The sequence below is a fragment of the Ceratina calcarata genome, unplaced genomic scaffold (genome assembly GCF_001652005.2).
Source record: "Ceratina calcarata isolate Rehan_Ccalc_2016 unplaced genomic scaffold, ASM165200v1 scaffold153.2, whole genome shotgun sequence".
NCBI lineage: Eukaryota > Metazoa > Arthropoda > Insecta > Hymenoptera > Apidae > Ceratina > Ceratina calcarata.
Window position 1 is genome coordinate 578,153 of NW_017136529.1, and position 23,383 is coordinate 601,535.

A 23,383-nucleotide genomic window follows, 5' to 3' on the forward strand; every position below is an offset into this window, starting at 1 on the left:
TCAGATAAAAGTTGAATCTCTGTCAGCTATTTTGAATGAATTCATCACAGAACTCGTATCGGATGCGTCTTTAAATTATTTTTTACGAGAGAGACCCTACTTTTATATTAATTAATTTATCTGTTAGATGTCGTAGCAGGCAGAAAAGAAAGCATGCCGAGATTCAGCCGACTAATTAGACTGATTGTGAGAATGCTCGGATATTTTAGGTTATGTTCTGACAAACGTACAGGGCGGAATCCGCTCGATCACCAACTTATCAAAGCAATAATATGTGAAAATCGCGAGGGACTCCGAGGTTTGTCACGTAACATGTAGCTGAATTGATCAGAGCGAACATTAAACAGTCGTTCGCGAAACGAGAGACTTTAATGACTGAAGACTCGATTAGAAAGGTTATGTTATTGAGTTGGCCGTCGACGTGATAGCCCGTCCGTTTGTTCGTTTCGTGATCCGTGATATGATTTCTAAGTCATGATGAATAACTCGAACAATAAAGAGACTATAAATCTCCTTGACCTACTGTCAGACACCGATTCCGACGTGTCGGACTTGGTGTTCACGCCGAAGAAGAAGAAAGTCAAACGGTAATCAAACACGATACTACTATTCTAAGATCAAGCATTTCGACGATTTATAAAATAATCGCGTTACGTTACAGGAAGCACAGACCAGGAGGTATGGCAAAAACGAGAGAGAACAATTCGTGTGGCTGTAGCAAGTCGGACATGAGGATCCTATCTCTGTGGCTAGCAGCGGTTTTAATTACTTTCTGGTTGATAACACTCTCCTGGTTGGCCGTTATCTTGTACGGGGAGATTAAAAAAATGGATAATTCCATAAAATCAGGTAAATACATATCGTTTCTATATGTGCATCATCGATCCCCGATTGAAGTCGACGGTCGAGATTGATGATCATTAAATGTGCTCTGTGCCGCTTTCATTCTGGAACTAATACCGGATCTCGAATATAAACGATCGAGCTATTGCTGCAATAGAGACGATTTTATTTGCGCTTCTACCGCTTTGAAGTAACAGAAATTCTAATTTAATGCTGACACGTTTATAAGCTGTTCGATTCAATGCTCATATCATCTTATACATTGACAGACCGTGAGGAATGATTACGTGAATAATTGTGGAAAAAGTTTCGCTAATAAAAAGTTCATCGGCTCGCCGAGTTTATCTACGAGTCGCGCGATTAAACTGAAATAGGTGCAATATCCTTGGATCTCCAATATACAAATGTCTATTTTCGCTGTTTCCAACGCGTCGTAAATTTAGATCGTCGTTGACTATGAACCAAAGTGTATCCGATGGGAAACACGAGAGAGCACGGACGGAATCAAATACTGAATATATAAGAAACAGAGAACGATGAATAAATGGTAAACAGAGAATGACACCGTTTAATTCTTTGCCCTCCACGTCGAAGCGCATCGATGAATCATTCTACGCGATCGATCGACAACATCTCAATATAGAATCCGACGATCTCGCGTTTTTATATTCTTTCAGTCAAACGTTACCCGCGGAAGATTCAATGATGTTTCGATTCTCCGGGACAGCTGATACCTCTCGAGTCTTTCATCGACCGCTTCCATCACGCGCGTAGGCGTTGCTGTTTTTTATTGCACGTTCTTTCGTCTACTTTCTTTCCGCTTCCGTATCAATTCGAAATTCCCTACACGCGGTGAATCGTTATCGCAGAAACCCCTGGCAGACAGACCGTGCAGCGGCAGCCGCGTACCGACACCAACCCCCACGGCCAGTCGATATCTTGCGCACGGCGCGAGTGGCACGCGGGTTACATCGGAGGCGTAGTCTACGTCGTTCGCGTCTTCGTTCCATCGTTTGTTTTCTACGAAACGACTCCGATCGAACGTAAATAACGATAATTAATCAAACAGAATCCCTGATTCATCGTATCGACGTGTTTCAATACGTAGATAACCGCGAATTACTACGCGCACGTTCGTGTCGTCCTTTTAATCTCGTGTGGGTCGCGAATCGATCGGAATCGTTGTATAATTTATCCCGGACGTAGGTCAAGTTCCTCTCGCGTAGCTCTGCGAAGTGCTCGTGGTCTTAAGGTCTTTTAAAGACCCGTTCGATGGTCGACAGGTGTGCGCGGGGTTCCCAATTCGTCTCGCACCGCCTATCGATTCCCAATCGTCCGGCGAACACGTAGAAGTGTCCCTAATGGAGTGACGTACGAAAAGTCGTGTGTCTGTCCCGCACGGGGGTGGAGATCGCAGGAGGTTCGCTGCGTTTTAAGTAGACTCACGAATCGTGACGACGCATACATGGTAATTCCACGGAGCCTTAAATTAACTACGCAATTTCTACGATCCTTATACGTTTTCTCAGATTCCTTCCGATCCTCGTCCTCTTCGAATCGTTCAAAATACGGATATCTCTAACAGTTATTTACTGGTTGATATAATTTATGTAGATACGATTCAGCATCGGCGTAACTCTGTTGTGATACGCAACTCAATTAGAAGCGCATACTGGCACGATATTAATTAACTATGACCTGCACATCGATCGCCCAGTTATTAGTCGCTGATCTGGATAAACGGAGATAAAACAATTGATGATCCTCGTTAACGATAACGTAAATGAACGAATGCATTGGACGTAGTTAAATTCCGTTTTGCGTTGCAAATAATACGCTTTTTCCATATTTTTAGTTATGTACGACATTCGATACGGCCCTGTGCCTGATAAGATAACGTTAACAATAAAGCGAAAATTCTCAGACTCTGATTCGGTCACTAAATTAATCATCCATCGAAAGAAGGAGCTTAAAACTTTGCTTTACTAGAACCCTGCCGCTTTCTTTTTAATCCGAAATCGTTCGATGAAAAAGTGTGCCGGACTCACGATCAGAATTTAAGCCGATAGCTCGTCATGATATCGTAAGAGTGATCGAAAATTGTGCACCGCTCCGTGACAACTTTGATCGACGATCATCGAAGTGATGTACGAATAACGATTCGATTTTCCATTAGCGCCTAATGCTTTTTTCATGCTGTTTCACAAACGTGATTCCTGACAGAATTGACGTTAATTACTAGTTCCACGATGACGATGTTTGTGTCCTCCGTTACATATTATACGAGGTCGCGCATATTTAACCGTCGTGAAATTTCCGACTCTAAAGAATAAAAGGAAACTATCAACGAAAGCTTTTAGCGCCTCGCTTTCCTTTTTCAATCTTCGGTCTTCAGAAGTCATCGAGCCAGGAAAATCGGTCCGTCGTCTTCCGGAAACGATATGTTCCTATTTATAGAAATTTGTTTGAAGAAGCTATTTTTATGAGATCTATTTTTCTTTTTCACGGGATTCTTTCTCTTTCGAAAAATGCCCGTTGTTCCTTCGATCGTCGACGTTAATGCGAATTCTTCCACACTGCTTCATAATTGAGAGACACCGAAATGAACGTCGCCTCTAATTTCAGTAGTCGTGTTCGAATCGCACCGCATCCTTCGTTTGCAGACACCCAAGAAATTCGCACTCAAGAGCGCTTACGCGATTGCGATTGGTGCAAACACGGTTCGAAACGATGTTTCGACTGGTACACTCGTACCTGACTTTGGCCGCAAACGTTCGCCAGTTAACGTCGGCGAGACTGATAAGAGAGGCCTTCAGTAGTTTCACGGCAACACTCGCCTCGTGACGTTCGCCCATACCCGATTCGTATCCTCCGCGTTGTCCAAGCCCGTGACAGTGATCCGACGTGAGTTTCGTAACTCGGCGACGTCACGTAACAACGTGGTAATTTATAGTGCAAGGTTTGCTCCTTATATCGCTCCTACAAGACGTCTCAGAGTTCAACTGCGGAGTTCAATAGCGGTCGGTTAAAAGCATTCGTCTTCCTCTTTAATTAATTCGTTCGCTGGAAGGAGTTCGCTCGTCACGTGGACGATCCCTGATGATCTCCAATGCCGATAACGAATCTCTGTATCTGAGAGTAAGTGTAAACAAGATGACAAGGGATTATGCTTTGGGAAATAATCTTCTTCGCGATCGTCCGTAATTGCGTGTCAGATCGCGTCAAAGACGGTGTATCGTGTATCATCTCACGTGTCAGTTCGTTATTTTTCTAACAACCGATAAATTTCGATCTCGATTCTACGTGCAACCCGAATTATCGAATTTAACATACATGTAAATGCATGTGTGTACGTGTACGTTACTTCGGCCGATAGGCGTAGCGCCAGCAAAGTGTTATAGTACCGTGAACGTTCGAGGTATTTTTTTCGAGCTCCCTTATCTGTAACGAGTCGGTCGCCTCGAGCAACCGATACACCTGAATCGCTACGATCATCGTGGCCTCGTTTGTCATACGCCTCGTTCTCATTTTTCCCTTCCTTTACTTTTTGTTTGTCCCACGATTTCCTCTCAAGCCCGGACCCTGCTTTTTGTTCCTCGACGCCTCTTCTCGGGCTTTCGTGGACCTCTGACCTCCGACGTCGCTGGAGGACCCGGGTCCATTGTACCTATTGTCAGAATCGTTCGATCGGTGTCGCGATATCGCGTTAGAGTTCCTCGGTCAGAAGCTCGATCTGGCGATAAACGAACGTTCCGACGTCGTACAAATTCACGACTCGTTCGATCGAAGGAGAGCTGCTCGAACGACCGTCCACCAGAGGTGAAAGAAGAAATGGTTCACGATCGCGAGATCGACTGATTACAGAGGAAGTTGTCACGCGGTACGATAGCAGAAGTACGTCCTGTTCACGTGTACGACAGGATCGGTAAAATGTGATCGCGTGGATCACTCGTTGTTCGTCGCGAATCGCGGGTGCGAAGCGTTTGGAAGTTCCGGGGCCCGGAAATGAACCTGCTGCGCGCGATAGTAATTGACGCGAGTGTACCGTCGTCGGTCCGGGATTGATAACGCCGTTGGCGAGGAGAAGGAAGAAAGGAAGGGTTCGATATTTGGTACGCGACACGTGGCGGTAAAACGGAACGAAGATAGGCGGTTCGGTGTTGTTTGAAATGGACTCGGTGGCGGTGACAGTGCCGCTTCGTCAGCCGACGAAGAAGATGAAGAAACGGAAGGAGCTCGACGCCCTGGCGCCTCCGCACACTGTCTCCCGCCGAAGTTCCGGAAAGCGTAGCTCCCAAGTACGTATCGATTACCCGCGAGGGCCACCAGGACGACAGCTCTCGTTCGAACATTCGTTACGAAGAATACGGGCCGGCCGCTGTTCGTCGAGAAACGATTGATTAGACTTGACGAATTTCTCTTTGACCGTCGATCACATGACAGAAAGTAATGCGTACACGCGTTTAGATGTAATCGATAGATAAAGCGTAGCGAGATCTCAGATAAATGAAATATCGAAGGGGGTGAATCGTCACGAACGAGAATCATTCTAAATGTAAGAACGTCGATGAGGGAACGGTCGACACTGATCATCCTGCATACGTTTTTAGGAGTTACTATCAGATAGCAGCGACGAACGATCGGAATACTGGAATATATCGGCCAGAAACGGCCGCAAATGCAGAGGCAGACGAGCTTGTCCTGGATTTTTTAAAGCTTGTAGTGCCTTTCTGGCTTGTGCCTCTGTATTAGCAACCGCTAGTTTAATTTGGCTGTTCATCGACGTTCGTCAGCAACTCACTGCTCTACGGACCGAACTGGACCAAGGTATATTGCATCTCGCGGAGGAGGAAGCCTCTCGAGAGGCGAACTCGAGGACGGAATTTAAATTAGAAACGCGAAAATGTGTTCGTAGCAGAATTTTTCTATTACGAGATCAAATTCATTTGTATTCTCCGCGTTACCTTCGAGAGAACATCTTTCCAATCTCATTACGTCGCGAACAAATTCTTCGGTTATGAGTTCCAGAATAGAAACGCGCGCAACGATTTACTTTTCCGTTCATTATTTCATTTCAATTCAGTCCGTTTCGTAGATAAGGTTGTATGTGCCGTAAGATCTCTGCCAAAAGTTTAAGACATCTAATAAAAAGCTGTGTCCAGTATTTGAATTACAAAATTGTCATTGTTGCATTCATATTTCTTATAAATGAAACCAAAATTTTGTCATTCGACATAAGAATTCAAGATGTAACTTTTTTAATATGCTAGCAAAATTTCTAAAATTTTACACAGTGTTTTATTAATGTAATATCTAGTAACTATTAAAATTTCAATGCCTTGTCGTTGTTTTTATGTAAGGGATCATACAACCTTAATTTATCGTTGCGTAGTACACTATGCTCGTACGTATTCGTGCATAAAATTAGCCTGGTAACACGATGTAGGTAATTTGTTTATAATGCAACCATTATGGTCGCGTGATAATGCGCTTACCGAATAAGATCGCCGGGCTCGATACGTCGGCAAATATTGGATTACTCGGTAACGGTTGAGTGGATGAAAGGCGTTAAAGAGAGGATTTATCGAGCCTTCGGGTCTAATGCCAGTGGCAATAGGGAAAATTGAAACGTCGACTCGATGGATGTAAACAGCTTACCGAATTATTTCTAAATCGATACTATATGTGCCTCGTTATAATTACTTAAAACGTCTAAAAAAAACGCACGTTCAAACGTGAATCATTGATTATAATTACATTATCTTGAAGGAAGCCACGCTCGAAGACTCGATTATTTTCTCAAACAACGATACAGATTAAAATTCGAATAGACGTTAAAGAGAAAAATGCGACAGCTATTGTTTATCTTGCAGTTATCGCCGGTAGCGAGGGTGTTCCCGACGCGCTACAGAAATGTCATTCTCTATCGAGAGATCTTCAGAACAACCAGACCATTATTTTTACCCATTTATCCGATCTCAAGTTACAAATCAATAATTTTACGACACAGGTAAATCGATCGGACATCGCGGAGTAATAATAGAATCGTGCGTACTCGACTAATTCAGTGTTATTTATCTACAGTTAGCAGTAATTCAACGCGATTTACACCGAGTAGAAGAATGGTTCAAAGCTGATCCAGCGTTAGTCAACGTGCCAACGGATCTGAAGGCGCTTTCGAGTAGCGTGGCGTCGTTTGGAAGCCAAATACAAGACCTGAGTGCCACAGTAAATACGTTAAAAGAATCAAACGCTAGATTACAAGATGCCCAAACCATTATTCAGCAGAACGTCACTGGTATCAAGGTGAGACAGACGACTTTAATTGTCTATCTACGCTCGATGGGAAACCTATGATTATCTTATGATACGTTTTGACCTGTCTATATTATAGAACACCGTGACGGAGTTGTCTAACGTTACGCAAAGGCCGCAGGTGTCAACTACGAATGAGACGAAGATAAAGACTGATGAACTGAACGCGGCGATTGTACATTTATCGGGTAACTTGGCGAACGTCAACGAAACGCTTACGAGAGCAGTGCAATGGGTGGTAGAAGATCAAAAGAAGGATCATGTAAATATTCAGGAATCGATGAATGGCGATGGGGTGAAGCCGCATTCGTTAATCGAACCTAATTTGCAGGAAACGTTGGTGGTGCTTCAAGAGACGATGCAGAACGTCAGCATGAAAGTGATATCGTTGGAGAGGGAATGCGTGAAAAGTACGGTGTTGACCACTGTTACGAAGTTGAACAGCCAAGTACGTGTGGGAAAGATTGATCGGCACGAATGTTGCTCATTTAAATCCCTGTTACTACGTTGCCTCGTTCTCTCTTTAGGTGAGCGAGATTCATGCGGCTAACATCGAGCTCAGTGAAAAAGTGAAACAGCTGGAGCAGTCGTACGATAGTTTAAAGAATTCTACGAGCGTGATGCTGGCCTCGATACCGGACGCTCAGAGGCTGGACAAAACGAAGATCTCGGAGGAGTCGCAGAGCGATTACGCGACGACGGAACGAGATCGCAATATATCAGGTAAGTCGCTTTGCCGAAGTCGCCTCGATTCGAAAGGCAAATTTGCGTTACGCAGCTCAGACATGATAACAAATATTTGCCTCTCTTATTAGAAGACCGAACGCATCGCTCGTCGCGTACGCGAGAATCAGTTGTTTTCTCGTTTACCGATGGTATTTGCTCTTTTAAATCTGTGTTTTTTCGTTTCAGCCTTAAACGAAGCGAAACAACCTGCGACAGGTAAAACGAAGCGATCGAGAAGCCCTTAACGGTTTTTGGAGAAATAATTTACACGAAGATACTTGGGCGAATCGGCTTTATCTTGTACGATAATGGAAAAAACGGAATTCTGGGTAATAGCACGAGATAGAGACGTGCGTGTGTATGTTGTAAATACTGAAGATATTAAATACGTTGAGAAATTCCATGTATGTATATAGAGAGGTAAATATTTATGACCTGAATCATGTGATCTCTCATCGTTGCTGTTAACGCGTGGGATGATCCGCGCGAACGACTCGCGCGGATTATTTTTTCGTTAAATAGAAAACGGTCTGTGAAAAATTGCGCATGATTTAGGAGGAGCTATTTATGAACGAGCAATAACGTATGCGTACGCCGAGTCATCTAGTATCGTCCAGATCGAACATCGTGTATATGAAGTGTGTATGTGTTTCGATCGTGACTAAATGCCAATTTTTAAAAGACGTCTACGATCGTATCCAATTTGTTCGGATACACCGTCGAAAAAGTACAAAGAGCGTTTACACTTGTTCTTGCGTTACGAGACATAAACGGGAAGAATGGGAAAAATTTGTAGAAACATTAAAAGTACTACTGTCCACTAAAATAATTGCAATACATTTTTCTACTCTTCTACTGTTTATAGCGCAGCGGTACTTTGCCTGCCAAACGTTAGAGAGATTAAACGATTTGCAAAAATTCTATGTATGTTCTAGCAATCGCGTCGTTCTTTTCTCTGGTTTCTATAGAACGTTCTTCGTTCTTTTAATGATGCATAAAGTAGAGAGCTAAGTACCATGTTTCACTGAAACGTTTGATTGCGGGATAGTCACCATTTCACGTTTGCTATAGAATAATCATTTTTACCCGAGATTTTTAGACGAGTAGTCGATCAAACAATCTTTAGAGAGAGAACATTAAAACAGAGGGAGATGAACGTATAAAGAATTTCAAGGGTGCACCGGACGTACTTTTCGTTAGAAAACAAAAAGCACGAATTTGTAAAGTGCATTCATCTTGAAATATCGTTTACACCAAGTATGTTAAGATGCAGATGGATTTCCTTTGAACGTATCCTCGAAAATACGTTCGTTCACAGATCGACGCATGCAAATGGAGACAACCGTATTTTAATACATGAACGAGTCGCGACCAGCGTTATTATATTTTAAATGCGCTCTAAAATCGTCTCTACGTTGTGTAATGATTTTCACGCGTAGTCAACGAGTGGACCGTAGCGATTGTGAATGTAATAATGTTTAATTCGTCCATTCTATCTAGCGTGGTACGCAACACATTGTATATTTACCGGGTGAACCGATACGTCGACGAAACAATAAATGAACATGCGATATCGGTTCATACGGGAGGGTTAAATTTATAATGAGAGAAGACAGCGTATAAACGGTGATACGTCGACGTGTGAATAAAGAATTGATTATTCAAATTTGATCATCCAAATCCTTATTCTATCTTCCTGATTCATCGTACTCTTTCGGCTTATGATTTACGATTAAATTATGGAATTCGAAACTTACAGAAAGGGAATGGCGGGCCAACGGTTTCTCTCCGGACAGCAGGGCTCAGGATCTCTCAAAAACTGAAAATAGTATGTTCCTTTGCAAATACTGTTGGAAAACGTATCTCAGGGCAACGAAGAATGATCGTTATGTATCTCACTTACGATTTTCTTGTAAATAAAAACGATTATCAACGATATTTCACCGTACTGAAAGACACCGGTTTCACACACACTAAGATTTCGGGAACGACTAACGAAACATGAATGGCGCGCGATTTTCGCGCCTGTATGAATCGATACTGATCTGTATCAGTTGATCGACTGACAGATATTTTAAATAATAGTCATATAAAAGTGGTACGATGAAAGTGAAGTAAAGTTAAATCGTGGGATATGTAAATGATTATTTAAAATCAAACCTTGTGCATTTGAAGTTCGAATTCATGCTTGCAGCTCGGATCCACTGGAAGTTGACAGAGGATCGATGGTAGCACCGAACATCGACGAATCGATATATCGACGAATTTCTAAAAAACTGTCAATCCTGATCTGATACAGTAATTAATTCGGATCGTTCTTGATTTTGCAATAGAAAAGTCAAGAAGTCGTATAAGAACGGCGATCGCATAAAGCCATGTTGAACAAGGACAAAGTTCATGCAAAATTTCTCGATCCCTCATCGACCTCGAGTCCTTCACAGTTTCTACCTCGCTACAAATAGGCTATACCGTCGTGTCCATTGAAATAAATTGGTGAAATACTCCTGATGCGATGAAAATGTACAGGCGCCGCGGGTTTTAAACCTGGACGAGGCATCGACCGATTCGAACGCGTTCCCGGCGGGATCGGTTCGCCAGCCCTGCTGCTACACCTACACGGGACTGTTACGTGGTCTGCGTTTGACATCTGCGCATTTCTCACGCTCACGCTTCCATCGCACGGTGGAGGAAAAACCAAAACAATCAATATGGCTGATCCGAACAACGAAGCTGCATCGTCGAGTAGCGTTTCGGAGCAAGCCCAATCGGCCGCCCCGATACGCGACGACCTCGAGAAAGTAGAAGATTTTCTCGAGCCGGACAAAAAGCGTCGGAAAGTGTCGCGAAACGATGGGAAAACCGAGCAAAAATTGGAACACCGCCTGGGCGGCATCCTCTGCTGCGCAGTTTGTCTCGATTTACCCAAGGCTGCCGTTTATCAGGTAAGTCTTTGTACAGAAATTTATACATGTTCGATTGTTTCCCGTATTGTTCGACGCCCGCGAACACGACGATCGAGATCACGAGATCCACGTTCGATCGTGTACACGCGAAACTTAACGGTGCTCGTCCCTCGAACGATGGTCGTTTCTTCCCGTTCGACATTTTCACCCGAGGTCGATAAGCGACTTCTTCAACGTTCGTTCCGATATATATACGTACGTGATACGTATTGTATAGATACTGCACAGTAAAAAGGAACGGTTTTTATTCGATTCACCGATCGTATCATGGCACTATTCGTTTACGTCCTCCCAAACGAAATCGTCTTTTGTTTTCGGCTTTGTTCATTTCGTAGCAGTAATTTTTACGTCCGAACGTATAGATGGATATTACGCAGTTAAATACGTAAGCGCCGATCCTGTTGTTGGAGCACGGTTCACTCACTACCATTAATTTCAGAGTAATAGTTCGTACGTAGTTCGTACATTCTTTGAATTGCGACGGTCGAACAATTGCAATGAATGGAACACAGTGGCATTCGAAGGGATCGCGTTGTTTCAGAAATTCTTGCTGTTCTTTTCTTATTACTCGTTTCTCTGATAAAATGTTTTACTGATTTTATTCGTGTTATACTTTCATTGTAAATTAACAATACTTCGTTTCTGTCTTAAATTCTTTCTCTCTCACTCTGTCCGTTTTTCCTCCTTTTTCTTTGACAATCGTTTCTAATCATTGTCAGTAGTAAAGATTTTTCTAACGTTCCAGGAAAATAATCGCGAGTCAAATTAATTCTCCTTTTAAGTTCCGTTCGGCTGACTATTTACTAGATGAAATATTTACGCTGAACATATCATTCACAAAAGTGGAACATATATATTTTCATAGCATAGAAACGTGAATAGCCGTAAAATGTTTATGCATGCATGTAAAGTAATTCTCGGTATGATGTTATATTTACAGCGGATCTCTTTTAACAGCGCGAGGAGCAAATATACCAAAGAGAATTATTGTATGTACGCATGCAACGGTCCCATTGTTTAGTAATATTTATTTACAGAAGCTCCTCCGTTATTAAATTTGTAGCATCTCATCCCACCTGTACTCGGTTTATTACATCTTATCCCCGATTCTCTCCCGCAATTTGATCAATGAAAATTATATATGTATGCCCATACATGTATATGTAACATTACTCTTTATATTCACTGTTTTCAATGAACTGTAAAACAGTAGGAGGAACATTGCGTTTATCCCATCATGATAGAGGCACATATACACGTGTAAGTTTATTTTTAGCACAAGTACGCAAGTTTTTGGACATTATATTTCTGTATTTATAGATACTACATAAATGCTTGACCTTTACGAAATATCAAAATGAAAAAGTTAAACTCCTAGCTTCATCCTTGTCGATAGTCTCAATGAAGTCAACTATGAAAATAAAGGAGAAAGAGAATAGAGAGTTTAATTAAGTGACCAAATAGTTTTTAGAATATGATATAACACTTTTTTTATGTTTATTGTAAGAAGTCGATTAAAAGAGAAATGGACTCGTCAAGCCAGACTCGCGTCTAGTTACTAGGAAGAGATAAACGGTTATTGTAGATCCATGCGGAATCGATGTTTATCAACTATGATTAATAGTGAGAGAGTGAGAGTGAGAGAGAGAAAGTGTACTACTTGCAGAAAAGAAAAATCTGTACAACATGTATAGTTGAAAAGCATTGAGTAAAATAAATATTCTTAAAGGGTTATTAGTTAGTTATTTCGCATTCGACACCCCCTATTCACTTGTCCCACGCATCATTATCCTCTTCTATTCCTGTCTATTATCGATATCGGCAGCATTAATGAAAAAAGGTGTTGTTCTCGACTTGCTGAACTTCAATTATTAATACTGCTATTACAATTTTGTGTTTCAGGTGTAAGAACATCAAATCATGGTAATATACATGACATAAGCTCTGTTATTCTGATTCGATTTAATTCGATTCAATACCAAGGGTCGTATGATACGCATTAAGAGGAAGAGGAGTAATGCGACAGCCTGTGCAAATTTTAACATCCGTCGATTCGAACGGGGAAACTATATTTTCCTATGATTAACGTTTGTATAAACTTTGCACGGAGCTGTGCATTGCAGACCATAAAATTAATGTTTTATGGGAAAAGAAATAAATAAGAAGACACTGTCGAGGATCTTAGTAATACATACTGCAAACAATGTTCACAGTGTACAAATGGACACTTGATGTGTGCCGGTTGCTTCACTCATGTCCTCGCAGATGCCAGGCTGAGAGATGAAATGGCAACGTGTCCCAACTGCAGAATCGATATCAGCAGAACCTCGCCGTCACGGAATTTGGCCGTCGAGAAAGCGGTATCCGAGTTGCCAGCGGAATGTCAATATTGCGCGAAGGAATTCCCACGAAACTCGTTGGAACGTCACGAGGAGACGATGTGCGAGGAAAGGTAATCAATGCCAGGGCTAAGGGACCGGGGGTGAACCAGCGTTAATACCCTTTGTTACTGTAGAATATCCAGTTGCAAATACAGCAGAATTGGTTGCCCCTGGCGGGGACCGAATCACGAACGTCCGGAGCACGAGGCTCAGTGTGTTCATCCGCATCGTTCGGGCTTGGACGTGATGGAAGCGTTACGCGACATCGATGCCCGTACTCTCGAAGAACGTAGGCTCTATGACAATGTCTTTGATCTTTTGTCCTACGAGAAAATCACGTTCAACGGTCTGTATTCGATTGTTATATGCATCGAGGTCCTCGAGCCTCTATATCTACCCTTCGTTCAGTCTGATTTTCGATCGAATCATTTTTATTTTTCACTTTGATTAGCAGCAACAGGAACGTTATTACCTTTTCGTCACGCTCGTCGTGTTCGAATTGTAAAATCATTATTAAGAATTGATGTTTCGTTAGAGATAGTTGAATAATCATTTTTATCTGACTAGCTCGACGACAAAAACGTAATGTGTGCTCCTCAGGGGTACGAAATTATTTGAAGTTCCGTCCTTTATAGATTTACAAATGAAACCCTATCGAACGGACGAGTTTGTTCACAAACTTTTCTACGAGACTTCCCGTTTTACGGCGTTCAACAACCAGTGGGTCGTCAAGGCAAGGATCAATAACAGTCAACGCGATCCTACTCAGAGTTCCGAAAGGGACATGACATACCAAGTACGTAAACATAAAAAGAAATTCGCGGGAGTACCGATACCTTCTCCTTTACACTTCGTTCAAATCGATTGTAGCTGATTCTGAAGACGAAAACGACGTACCCGCTACCGCTTCATTATTTGATACTGAAAGGACCGTTCGGAGACATGAAAGTACAACCGAGAATACACAAGTTCGAATTCACCGACCAAGAAAACGAAAGCCCTTATTTACCTTTACCCTTACCCGATACGGCAGAGTGTAATAGACTTCTTGCTGCGAGAGCTATTAGTTTCAGGTAAGAACGCGATTATACGTGTAACTTGGTTTTTTTTACTCGAAGGAACAAATTTGTCCGAGGTATCGCGTCGCGTCGCTAAAAAATTCGGAGTTTCTTATGTTACAGACTAATAATGTTCCTGGCATCCAAGTAATTTCAACACGGCGCGGTTGATGTTGTCAAGATTTTATGAAGAATTGATTATAATTGACACTACTTTTTAGATTTAACAGCGATAAGAATATAGAGATACAGAGATTTATAATCGATTAATTAGTAGCGTTTAACCGTAATGATAAAGTAAAGATAAAGATGCTAATTCTGCTGTAGTCTATGCATATGATACATTTCAGGAGATGTGTTACACCGCGTTATCTTCGCGATTAGTACGACACAGACGGTTTAGAAGAAAATAATTAGTCTTTTTCTGAATTAAAGGAACATACGCGATATTCAATTGTATTGATTTTCGGGAAAATTTCGTTCGTCAAACATTTTCTAATTCAATCAAGCTTTACTTAGATGATCGTCGTTGGACAAGTGTATTAAATTGTGTCGATAAACGATCGTCGCATACATGAGAAACGAAAATCGTACATTTTTCAATGAACAATTTAACGCACATGCCCATCGACAGAAGCCTATTACAGATTCTTCTATTTATGTATAAATTAAATGTTATCGATGTAAAATCTTGAATCGACATATTGTAATAGAAACAAATTGAAATAAATTTATTATAATTACGACTTGTTGTCTGCCACCCTTTACTTACACAGTTTTTACCTGTATCCTAGTTGATGAACAGTGAAACTTAGGTTTCAGAAATTTACTTCTGAAGATTCGACTAACAGAAAGAGAGAAGGAGAATACCGGTCTTCCTCCGTTGCTCCTGGTTGCTCCGGTTGCTCCTGAAGTGGAGGTTTAAAAAAAACCGACGTTTCAAAAAAGACACGAGAAACCAAATGGCCGACGCTCGAGCCAATAGAGTGGAGGCTCACGTGACCGCGCGGAAATTCAAAATTGCTCTCAATTCTACTGTCTAGATATCCAAGATACTTATTTCTTTAAAATATGATGAAACAATTCTTCTACGCTCTGTCCTTATAAAATCGTAGGATAATATTTAAACTCATCGATATCGATTGCTATCTTACATGAAATGAAATACATAGATGATAGTCCAGTCTTGTTAGAAGAGTATCAGTTGTTTAGGGTAAAATAATTAGTAAACTACGGCACATCGATAATAAAATCGTTGAATCAGGTGTTTTCTTCATTTTGTTTTTCCGTTTTCACTCATGAACATATTCATGTATGTATAAGTAGTGTCTCAGTCCCAGTTGTTCGTACTCGCACCTCGCACGTACTCGTACGGAACTGGCGCGACATTAGTAAGTAAATGACGTGTTAAAAATTTGCTGGACGTACGATATTTCGTGGCTTGTCGAATATGAGTTTCAGCGAGAGCGAAGCGATCGAGTACGAACCTTCTCTTAGAAATGTCATCGAACAAAAATCCTTGCTATGGATATTCGTTGGTGGCAAAGGTGGAGTCGGCAAAACGACGTGCAGGTATTCTCGATAACCTGAATTGCCTATGTATCATAAATCGAAACGGTCGTTTTATTCACGAGTTCCCTGTTCCTGATCGGTTTACAGCTGTTCCTTGGCCGTGCAGTTGTCGAAAGTGAGAGAAAATGTACTTATCATCTCTACCGATCCCGCTCATAATATATCCGACGCGTTCGATCAAAAGTTCAGCAAAGTTCCAACCAAGGTGAAGGGTTTCGACAACCTCTTCGCCATGGAAATAGATCCGAACGTAGGGATCACCGAATTGCCGGAAGAATATTTCGAAAATGAAGCAGGTATCTCTTCTCAACACACACCTCCCTCCATCACATAATTCTTTTGTTTGATGAGCAAATGTAGATGTGGTTGGTTTCTGGAAACAGTTTCAGGAGGAGAAGCAATGAGATTGAGTAGAAGCATAATGCAAGAGATCGTCGGGGCATTTCCAGGCATAGACGAGGCAATGAGTTACGCGGAAGTCATGAAGTTAGTAATTTCACATTGTACGCAAAAATTCGTTTGTCATTCAATGGACGTTTGAATTTCTAGGCTGGTAAAAGGAATGAATTTCTCTGTGGTCGTGTTCGACACTGCACCCACTGGGCATACCTTGAGATTACTGTCATTTCCACAAGTAGTAGAAAAAGGATTGGGCAAATTAATGCGTTTAAAGATGATGATCAGTCCTTTCCTTACCCAGGTCAGAGAGGTTTCGCATTTAAGCTGTATACGGTTAACGATCATTTAAATTATGTCTAATCGTAAGCGTGTACGATTGTAGGTAAGTTCATTATTGGGCATGACAGACTTCAATGTAGATTCGTTTTGCAATAAGATAGAGGAAATGCTCGTTATCATTCGGCAAGTTAATGAACAGTTCAGAAATCCAGAACAGACAACGTTTATCTGTGTGTGCATAGCAGAATTTTTGTCTCTTTATGAAACAGAGAGGCTTGTACAGGAGTTGACCAAATGTGGTATCGATACCCACAATATTATAGTGAATCAATTGTTGTTCTTGAAAGAGGGAGACGCACCCTGTAGGCTGTGTCACGCCAGGCACAAAATACAAGACAAATACTTAGAACAGGTAAATCGAAATGTAACGCGATGCTACTAGCATTCTTTGCCGAGAGCAACAGAAATTATGACCGTGATCTTTTTGTAGATAATGGATCTTTACGAGGATTTTCATATCACGAAGTTACCTCTGTTAGAGAGAGAGGTTCGTGGAGTCCAACAAGTGAAAGAGTTTTCCGAAAATCTTCTTAAGCCGTACAAACCTTAACGTTTCTACGAATTCCATAAGGATCTATGTAACTTGATCGTATAATCAAAAGTTTTTTTTTAATCCGAAGAAATCTTATACGTGAGGAAATTTGTATAAAGGTAACAGCTTTTGTTTATTGTATTTAACAGAAACATTTTTTTTGCGCGCGTTAAAAAACATTAAACTCTTCTAGGCCAGTTGTGCCTCTGTCAAAATTCTATTCTTCTCAATACTGTAGAATCATTTCACTCGAACAGTATACTTTCTACGAACGAGAAATACCTCAGTTAATAACTCCAATTTCTTTTCCAATGTGTATAAACGCGTTCGCAGCACGTTCTATGTCGTTCGCCGAATGCGCGGCGCTGATTTGGACGCGTATTCTCGCTTTGTCCCTCGGTACCACGGGGTAACTAAAACCGATAACATAGACTCCTTGCTCTGTAAAAAGGAAGGGGAAAAAATACAGTAATATATAATAAATAAAAACAATTTTCTACGAGAAGAGCACACGATAGAATATATACCGATCATCTTATCCGCGAATTTGCTGGCTAATCTCGCATCGCCTATCATAACGGGACAGATTGGATGATCGTCGCCGACGATCGTGAAACCTGCCATTTTCATAGTATTTCTAAACAAATTGGTGTTGCTTCTCAGACGATTCAAATACTCGGTAGAATCTGTTATCAAATCTAATACCTGTATCCCATATGAAAAGTTACCAAAGTTCTCCACATTGTTATTCTTCTATTCTGAAAATAGTGTGAGAAACAAGGAGCAATAGAGAACGTAGCATACCTTGCTCGCTGACGCGACTACAGGCGGCGGCAAAGAATTTGAAAATAAATACGGTCTACTGCGTTGCCTTAATAAATCGATCAGTTCCTTTTTACCGGTCGTATAGCCACCGGCCGCTCCACCGAGAGCTTTGCCTAACGTAGAATTAATGATATCGATACTTCCCAATTGATCGAAATATTCTTCTGTACCTCTGCAATTAAAGAAACTCTGCGATTACAAGAAGCAAGCGCTCGTAATAAAGAAATCATCGGGGTGATCGTTTGTACCTTCCAGTTTTCCCAAAAAATCCAGTAGCATGGCAGTCATCGACGAACGTTAGAGCGTTGTATTTCTTTGCGAGCTCCAGTATCTTTGACAAAGGTGCGACGGTGCCATCCATAGAAAATACACCGTCAGTAGCGATAAGTCGCAAGCGCGAAGACATACTATCTTTCAACTTGTTCTCCAAGTCTTCCATGTCTCGGTGCTTATACCTTCGATGAACACGATCATTTTACGCAGTTGAATAAAGTGCAACGATTTTATTTGCTCACCTGTGTCTCTTCGCTTTACACAATCTAATACCGTCGATGATCGAGGCATGATTGAGCTCGTCACTGAAAACCGCGTCTTCGGATGTCAACAGTGCCTCGAATAATCCAGCGTTCGCGTCGAGACACGACGCATAAAGAATAGCAGCTTCTCTGCCGTGAAATCGTGCGATCTTCTCTTCAAGTTCCACGTGAATCTCTTGTGTACCGCATATGAACCTTACGGAACTTAAACCGGCTCCGTATTTGTCTAAAGCGAATTTCGCAGCGGATATCACTTCTTTATTATCCTTAAAAAGAGAACGGTAGTAACAGTTATAGCGAAATAGATTTTATGAACTTCAACACACTTACCGCTAGTCCTAAATAATTGTTCGCACAGAAATTTAAAGCCTCTACACCGTTCGTCAGGACGATTCGTGTTCGCTGAGGGGAAGCGATTACGCGCTCCTTCTTCCAAGTACCAGCCGCCTCTATAGCTTTCAATTCCGGTACTATACACTCCGTTAAAAGGCTCATAGATCTTCGAAACATCCATTTCTCACATCTATTTTTAAATGTCAAACCTACTAAGGAACAGGTCGTACATTTAGAAACAATATTTCGGTATCGACAATGATTCAATTGTATCAGGAAATATGAAATACTTTTGTTGACTATAGAGTTCATATTCGTGACGCGTCTTTACCAGTTTCTGGTAAATCTTGATCCGTACTGAACTATGTTCTAGTCAGCAGAAGTCGTAAGAGAAAGTATAATGAACTGGTCAAACCTGTTTCCGTAGATCAGAGAAGAATAATATACGATCAAGATTTATTCTTATTTCATACTTGATAACGCGTATGTAAATTTTCGAATGGGGACACGTGGGGTAGAATAACTTTAGTCGATCATTTTCTATTTGGTTTATTTTACAAGTTTTTTTACATTTCGTATAGTCGTACTTAAATTAATAAGTATTTATTATGCTCTATCATTAAATTCATCAATTTCAGTAAACGTTTGGCAAATAGTAGTCTGGGTTTTTAAGAAGGAAACAATTCATCTGTTGTACGCGAAGTCACATCGCGATACAATTAGATCGTTACAACAGAGTTATAAAGAGAAAGATCTGCAAGTAAATAAAACTAGCGTTCTGGTATATCTTATACACAGTTCGGAATTTTCACGTTCTGTGTTTCATTTAAATTCGCCAGTCTTCGTTTTATAAATTGCATTTTGAAATCTCACTATTTGGTCTGTTTTGTTACTGTTGGTCTTAGTTATCACGTACCCTTACACATTTACCATAGAACGAGAAGTAGCATCTATCTTAACTGTGTAACTTTACTTTTATTTTCGGGATAGAGTAACGCGTGGACGAGTGTTCTCACGTGTAAAATCTAAACACCTACGTTAACGCTTACGACGTGTAAGTAGATACCCTTTGATCAAAGAATACCAGCGGATATTTTAATGTACATGTTTCGTTTCATTCTTAGACTTACGACGTTATATATTAGATTCCTCTTTTTTTAAAAAAAAAGTAGTGTAGCGACTTTTTACAATGCAACAAACGGGACGATTTGATTCGAGAGAGAGAGAGAGGTTTCATTACGTTTTATTGTTCGCGGAGAAACGAGTCGCTAAGGAATATGCGCGTGGAAAATTGTGCACGATCACATAAATAACACCCAAATACAGAATGATGGCGATTGTGAGGAAGAGATCGAACACAGCTGGCTTCACGCTGGAACAGTATATAAAACGTGGTTGATCAGAGGAATCTGTATCAGTGGCAAAGAGCTATGAAAACGCTTACCTATACACGTTCAGCGTTGCTTTTGTAACGTCGTAAAACACGAATTCCGGGTCCTGCTTGTCAGGACTGTGCAAGGCGACCTTTACGTCTCCGAGGTATCTGGACATCGCCTCTTTCAACGTGCTCACCAGCATGTTATTTTTGTCTGCTAATAACGGGGCAGCCCTCGGCTGCGACGCTAAGTAAGTAAACCACAGAGATAACGATTCCTTGGAAACATCCTGAAAAAGTAAAGTACGATCGGCGAGATAAGAACGATGCAAAAGAGATTAGATAAACGTACCAGCGGATCGACGAAGATTTGACTAGAACTCAAATTATATATATGTCTCGCTAACGCTTCCACCACTAACTGGGTGTGTTTGTACAGTCTGTCTATCTGTTTCGCTTGCATTACGTCCAATATCGATGTCCTGATCGGATCGTCATGACTCTTCAACGTGGACAGCGTCGTAGCTGGTAATCTACGGATACTGTATCTCTCGTGCTCCCAAGCCAGTGTCTCCTCCGCCAGATTTATTTTCTTATGCACGCCCTCGACGGTACTGTTCATAGATTCAGACACGGCCTTCAGTTCCCTGTAGAACATACCGCCCGTAGAATTCTCCTTCGGCGGTTTCGATACGTGCACGTAAAGATCGTCACCGGTAGACACCGTGTCTAAGCAAATGACGTAAGCTGCGTCCTGAAAATCGATAAAGTGTTAACTTTCTAAACTGGTCGACGATCGACGAGAATAGTCTAAGTGTGCGTAGTACTTGTATTATCGAGCCCTCGAGGCCGTCCAGCTGATCCTCCAGCCACTTTTTACTACCCTGGTAATTCAGTTTTCCAGCGCCGGTCATTATGAAGACGAGATTGTACTGAGGTCTCGATTTGCTAGTGGAGTACAAAATAGAAAACAATCGCGCTATCTCCAACAGCATGGCCACTCCAGATGCATTGCTGTCTGCTCCAAAAGACAACTCCTATTTATTAGCAATATCATATATGTATAAAAGATTTATTTTGAACGTGCCAACATTTATCGGAGCGTGACTATTGTGTGATCACTCACGGGTGCAGCACCGGAGCTATCGTAATGCGTGACTAGAGCTATCGTCGGCAACTTCTCTTCGGCACCTGTGCCCGTCAACTTCCCGTGTAAAGTAGCCACTTTTACGTCTGTCTTTGCCAACGCTTGCCCGGCAGCCACCACCACCTGATAACCGCTCGCAGATATGGAATTGAACATTGCCTCGGCCGCAGAGCCGGACTTTTCGTCAGTGACCGAACCGGCGGACAGGTCGTCCAAGATCGCTTGTAGATTGGGATGCCATGCAGTAAAGTATACTGGAATAGGTGTTTCAGGGCCAAAGAGCATGAACTCTTCCAAGCTCATTATATGCTGCAATGAATGGCATGAATTTTACAATGACTAAAATTCTACTTCGGCTGAATGATAAGCTCGAACAACCTGTTTCTCCTCCAGAGTCAGGTCGGTGATTTTCTCTGGCAGAACCAGTACCAAAGCACCGGCCCTGTGCCTGATGATGTGAAACATGCTCGCAGTGATGTACAAAGCATTCGTCACAATACAGTGCCTAGAGCCTCTCCAACTCATAAAGGATATCGCCTCCAGTGAAATCGGTGCACTGCGGCAACCTAACGGGAAATCGTATCAATCAGGAGTCCGACGATTATGTTTACGACGTGATCAAAAAGAAATCTCCTTACCGTGTGGCACGCCGTGCAGGTCGTATTGGTGCATTCGATAAACGGGGAATTCATGGGATGCGGCGACTGGGTTAACCGGAGAGATAATAATAAAAATCGGCAGGATTATCAATAAATAGTACGGCAGATATCCTCGGCATAGCTCCGCGAAACTGTCGCATTCCTCCAGCCACATATTTATCTGCGATTTCACTTAAACTACGTTGAGCAACCGAAGAATAGGACCTACGAATCACTATCACCACGCGACGAACTTGTCCACTGCGATCCACGACCGCGACCACCGCGACGACGACGACTCGTTCTGTTCCATCCTGTTCTATCCACAGTGGCAGGCAACTCACGCTATGTGCCTGTGTATGTGCGAAATAAACCACAGATATAAGATGTCAGGGATTGGCGCATTCTGCTGCCAGTCTGCCGTTAGATCCTACAGCAGGCCTAACGAAATCCTGTGTTTTGCAGATTTTGCTGACTGGATATGTATTATGTATTATTACATACATTTATTTGAATTATAAAGCGTTGTTCTCAATAAAACTTTACCGAAGTTTCGAAGTTTGGAATATCCTTTACTGATTGATAAGATTTCAGTGCGCCAGATTTAAACCCATCACTTCTACGTCTATTTCTATATACATATGCTTATTGTTTGCACCGAGTAGTTCCCCTCGTGAACAATAAATAATTTGAAAGTATAAAAGAATAATTACAGTACACAATCGTTCCATATTAAATGCTAAAGAGCATAATTGTCGAATTAAAGAAAAATAATTAAAAGCACGTAGTTTACAGATGAAATACTTAGCAATTATAAAAATCGTATTTAAATAGACGAATTTCTATATCGTTAAAATTTCCAAACTTTTGACATTTAATACAAGTATGAATGGTCTAAGGTATAATCGTTTATAAATAAACCACAATCTTTGTTACAGTATTTTCATTTTTAATTAAATAACGTCAGATCAGATGTGGTGCGCAGGTTTAACCAACAACAGAGATGATCTCAAAGCGAGTTACTGATTGTATCGTTACTCTTATATCGTTGAAAAAGTTATGTTTAGAAGTAGTATATTGACGCAATTGCGATTCAATCTGTTTGTAATAGATATGGAAGTAGTTAGAAGCGTATGGAAGAAACCCGTTTTGTTGTATAAGATTGGACTGCGGGCATCGCTTAGAAATAGGTATATAACGAAAGCATGGTATAACCTTAAACCTTTTTTAATACCGTACTACAATGACTAATATTACGATGTAAAACATTTCTTTTATAATGATATAATTGTTTTATATTTTCTCGTTGAATTTTACGTGTAAAATCGATCATGTAATATTTCAAAATATTGTCAATATATGAAGGATTAACCACCGGTATTTTGTTGTTTCTTTTGCACA

At 41.3% G+C, this 23,383-nt stretch overlaps 7 protein-coding genes across 16 annotated transcripts in view; 5 read left to right on the forward strand and 2 right to left on the reverse strand.

Annotated features, from left to right (window-relative positions):
- Positions 1 to 122: 122 nt before the first annotated feature.
- Positions 123 to 10,190, forward strand: LOC108632298 (uncharacterized). 5 transcript variants are annotated; one of them, XM_026819568.1, is made up of 6 exons: positions 130 to 587; positions 662 to 849; positions 1,713 to 1,886; positions 2,127 to 2,311; positions 9,644 to 9,712; positions 10,079 to 10,190. In XM_026819568.1, the coding sequence occupies exons 1-6, from the start codon at positions 475 to 477 to the stop codon at positions 10,097 to 10,099; spliced, it is 750 nt and encodes a 249-aa protein (XP_026675369.1). In that variant the 5' UTR covers positions 130 to 474; the 3' UTR covers positions 10,100 to 10,190. The 5 variants fall into 5 exon arrangements, with proteins under 5 accessions (XP_026675368.1, XP_026675369.1, XP_017892256.1 ...); XM_026819567.1 differs by lacking the exon at positions 10,079 to 10,190 and having other exon boundaries at positions 123 to 587; positions 9,644 to 9,999; XM_018036767.2 differs by lacking the exons at positions 9,644 to 9,712; positions 10,079 to 10,190 and adding an exon at positions 4,633 to 4,780 and having other exon boundaries at positions 134 to 587.
- LOC108632297 (uncharacterized) lies at positions 4,991 to 9,530 on the forward strand. Its single transcript, XM_018036762.2, has 8 exons — positions 4,991 to 5,141; positions 5,454 to 5,670; positions 6,717 to 6,853; positions 6,928 to 7,149; positions 7,238 to 7,420; positions 7,490 to 7,606; positions 7,686 to 7,881; positions 8,071 to 9,530. Exons 1-8 carry the CDS (start codon positions 5,013 to 5,015, stop codon positions 8,127 to 8,129), a joined length of 1,260 nt encoding a protein of 419 aa, XP_017892251.1. The 5' UTR covers positions 4,991 to 5,012; the 3' UTR covers positions 8,130 to 9,530.
- Positions 10,191 to 10,560: 370 nt separating the features above from the next.
- Positions 10,561 to 15,032, forward strand: LOC108632310 (cysteine and histidine-rich protein 1 homolog). Its single transcript, XM_018036802.2, has 6 exons — positions 10,561 to 10,826; positions 13,061 to 13,299; positions 13,363 to 13,574; positions 13,864 to 14,024; positions 14,099 to 14,301; positions 14,410 to 15,032. Exons 1-6 carry the CDS (start codon positions 10,593 to 10,595, stop codon positions 14,435 to 14,437), a joined length of 1,077 nt encoding a protein of 358 aa, XP_017892291.1. The 5' UTR covers positions 10,561 to 10,592; the 3' UTR covers positions 14,438 to 15,032.
- Positions 15,033 to 15,613: 581 nt separating this feature from the next.
- On the forward strand, positions 15,614 to 17,343 carry LOC108632306 (ATPase ASNA1 homolog). Its single transcript, XM_018036791.2, has 6 exons — positions 15,614 to 15,858; positions 15,946 to 16,154; positions 16,242 to 16,344; positions 16,408 to 16,558; positions 16,640 to 16,948; positions 17,027 to 17,343. The coding sequence occupies exons 1-6, from the start codon at positions 15,737 to 15,739 to the stop codon at positions 17,144 to 17,146; spliced, it is 1,014 nt and encodes a 337-aa protein (XP_017892280.1). The 5' UTR covers positions 15,614 to 15,736; the 3' UTR covers positions 17,147 to 17,343.
- On the reverse strand, positions 17,330 to 19,241 carry Gcat (Glycine C-acetyltransferase). Of its 3 annotated transcripts, none has more exons than XM_018036790.2 (7): positions 19,113 to 19,241; positions 18,820 to 19,031; positions 18,469 to 18,755; positions 18,202 to 18,408; positions 17,933 to 18,125; positions 17,656 to 17,833; positions 17,330 to 17,569 (listed from the first exon to the last, which is right to left on the reverse strand). In XM_018036790.2, the coding sequence occupies exons 1-7, from the start codon at positions 19,132 to 19,134 to the stop codon at positions 17,412 to 17,414; spliced, it is 1,257 nt and encodes a 418-aa protein (XP_017892279.1). In that variant the 5' UTR covers positions 19,135 to 19,241; the 3' UTR covers positions 17,330 to 17,411. The 3 variants fall into 3 exon arrangements, with proteins under 3 accessions (XP_017892279.1, XP_026675327.1, XP_017892278.1); XM_026819526.1 differs by having other exon boundaries at positions 18,820 to 19,034; XM_018036789.2 differs by having other exon boundaries at positions 18,820 to 19,241.
- Positions 19,242 to 19,355: 114 nt separating this feature from the next.
- LOC108632303 (nicalin) lies at positions 19,356 to 22,727 on the reverse strand. The gene is made up of 7 exons (XM_018036788.2): positions 21,983 to 22,727; positions 21,723 to 21,910; positions 21,324 to 21,653; positions 21,025 to 21,234; positions 20,550 to 20,951; positions 20,267 to 20,487; positions 19,356 to 20,194 (listed from the first exon to the last, which is right to left on the reverse strand). The coding sequence occupies exons 1-7, from the start codon at positions 22,155 to 22,157 to the stop codon at positions 20,059 to 20,061; spliced, it is 1,662 nt and encodes a 553-aa protein (XP_017892277.1). The 5' UTR covers positions 22,158 to 22,727; the 3' UTR covers positions 19,356 to 20,058.
- Positions 22,728 to 22,939: 212 nt separating this feature from the next.
- LOC108632261 (cob(I)yrinic acid a,c-diamide adenosyltransferase, mitochondrial) overlaps positions 22,940 to 23,383 on the forward strand; it is a 2,098-nt gene continuing 1,654 nt past the window's right edge. For 2 of the 4 annotated variants that reach the window (XM_018036700.2, XM_026819527.1), the window contains exon 1: positions 22,940 to 23,190. In XM_018036700.2, coding sequence (XP_017892189.1) covers positions 23,042 to 23,190 — 149 coding nt within the window. In that variant the 5' untranslated portion in view covers positions 22,940 to 23,041. The remainder of the gene's footprint in view (positions 23,191 to 23,383) is intronic. The other 2 variants (XM_018036701.2, XM_018036702.2) reach the window with 1 other exon arrangement.

What these genes read in the sequence shown, in the direction of transcription:
- LOC108632306 (XM_018036791.2), top strand. Translation starts at nt 15,737, where the DNA reads ATGAGTTTCAGCGAGAGCGAAGCGATCGAGTACGAACCTTCTCTTAGA. An exon ending in GTCGGCAAAACGACGTGCAG is followed by an intron (nt 15,859 to 15,945) that starts GTATTCTCGATA and finishes ATCGGTTTACAG; the next exon opens with CTGTTCCTTGGCCGTGCAGT. An exon ending in AGTTACGCGGAAGTCATGAA is followed by an intron (nt 16,345 to 16,407) that starts GTTAGTAATTTC and finishes TTGAATTTCTAG; the next exon opens with GCTGGTAAAAGGAATGAATT.
- LOC108632303 (XM_018036788.2), bottom strand. Translation starts at nt 22,157, where the DNA reads ATGTGGCTGGAGGAATGCGACAGTTTCGCGGAGCTATGCCGAGGATAT. An exon ending in ATAGCTCCGGTGCTGCACCC is followed by an intron (nt 21,235 to 21,323) that starts GTGAGTGATCAC and finishes GCTAATAAATAG; the next exon opens with GAGTTGTCTTTTGGAGCAGA. An exon ending in AAATCTTCGTCGATCCGCTG is followed by an intron (nt 20,488 to 20,549) that starts GTACGTTTATCT and finishes TTACTTTTTCAG; the next exon opens with GATGTTTCCAAGGAATCGTT.
- Gcat (XM_018036789.2), bottom strand. Translation starts at nt 19,134, where the DNA reads ATGAACTCTATAGTCAACAAAAGTATTTCATATTTCCTGATACAATTG. An exon ending in ACAATTATTTAGGACTAGCG is followed by an intron (nt 18,756 to 18,819) that starts GTAAGTGTGTTG and finishes TCTCTTTTTAAG; the next exon opens with GATAATAAAGAAGTGATATC. An exon ending in TGTAAAGCGAAGAGACACAG is followed by an intron (nt 18,409 to 18,468) that starts GTGAGCAAATAA and finishes TGTTCATCGAAG; the next exon opens with GTATAAGCACCGAGACATGG.
- LOC108632298 (XM_026819567.1), top strand. Translation starts at nt 475, where the DNA reads ATGATGAATAACTCGAACAATAAAGAGACTATAAATCTCCTTGACCTA. An exon ending in AAGAAGAAGAAAGTCAAACG is followed by an intron (nt 588 to 661) that starts GTAATCAAACAC and finishes GTTACGTTACAG; the next exon opens with GAAGCACAGACCAGGAGGTA. An exon ending in ATCGTGACGACGCATACATG is followed by an intron (nt 2,312 to 9,643) that starts GTAATTCCACGG and finishes CGAAACTTACAG; the next exon opens with AAAGGGAATGGCGGGCCAAC.
- LOC108632310 (XM_018036802.2), top strand. Translation starts at nt 10,593, where the DNA reads ATGGCTGATCCGAACAACGAAGCTGCATCGTCGAGTAGCGTTTCGGAG. An exon ending in CCAAGGCTGCCGTTTATCAG is followed by an intron (nt 10,827 to 13,060) that starts GTAAGTCTTTGT and finishes CAATGTTCACAG; the next exon opens with TGTACAAATGGACACTTGAT. An exon ending in GAGACGATGTGCGAGGAAAG is followed by an intron (nt 13,300 to 13,362) that starts GTAATCAATGCC and finishes TTGTTACTGTAG; the next exon opens with AATATCCAGTTGCAAATACA.
- LOC108632297 (XM_018036762.2), top strand. Translation starts at nt 5,013, where the DNA reads ATGGACTCGGTGGCGGTGACAGTGCCGCTTCGTCAGCCGACGAAGAAG. An exon ending in TCAATAATTTTACGACACAG is followed by an intron (nt 6,854 to 6,927) that starts GTAAATCGATCG and finishes ATTTATCTACAG; the next exon opens with TTAGCAGTAATTCAACGCGA. An exon ending in AAGATCAAAAGAAGGATCAT is followed by an intron (nt 7,421 to 7,489) that starts GTAAATATTCAG and finishes CCTAATTTGCAG; the next exon opens with GAAACGTTGGTGGTGCTTCA.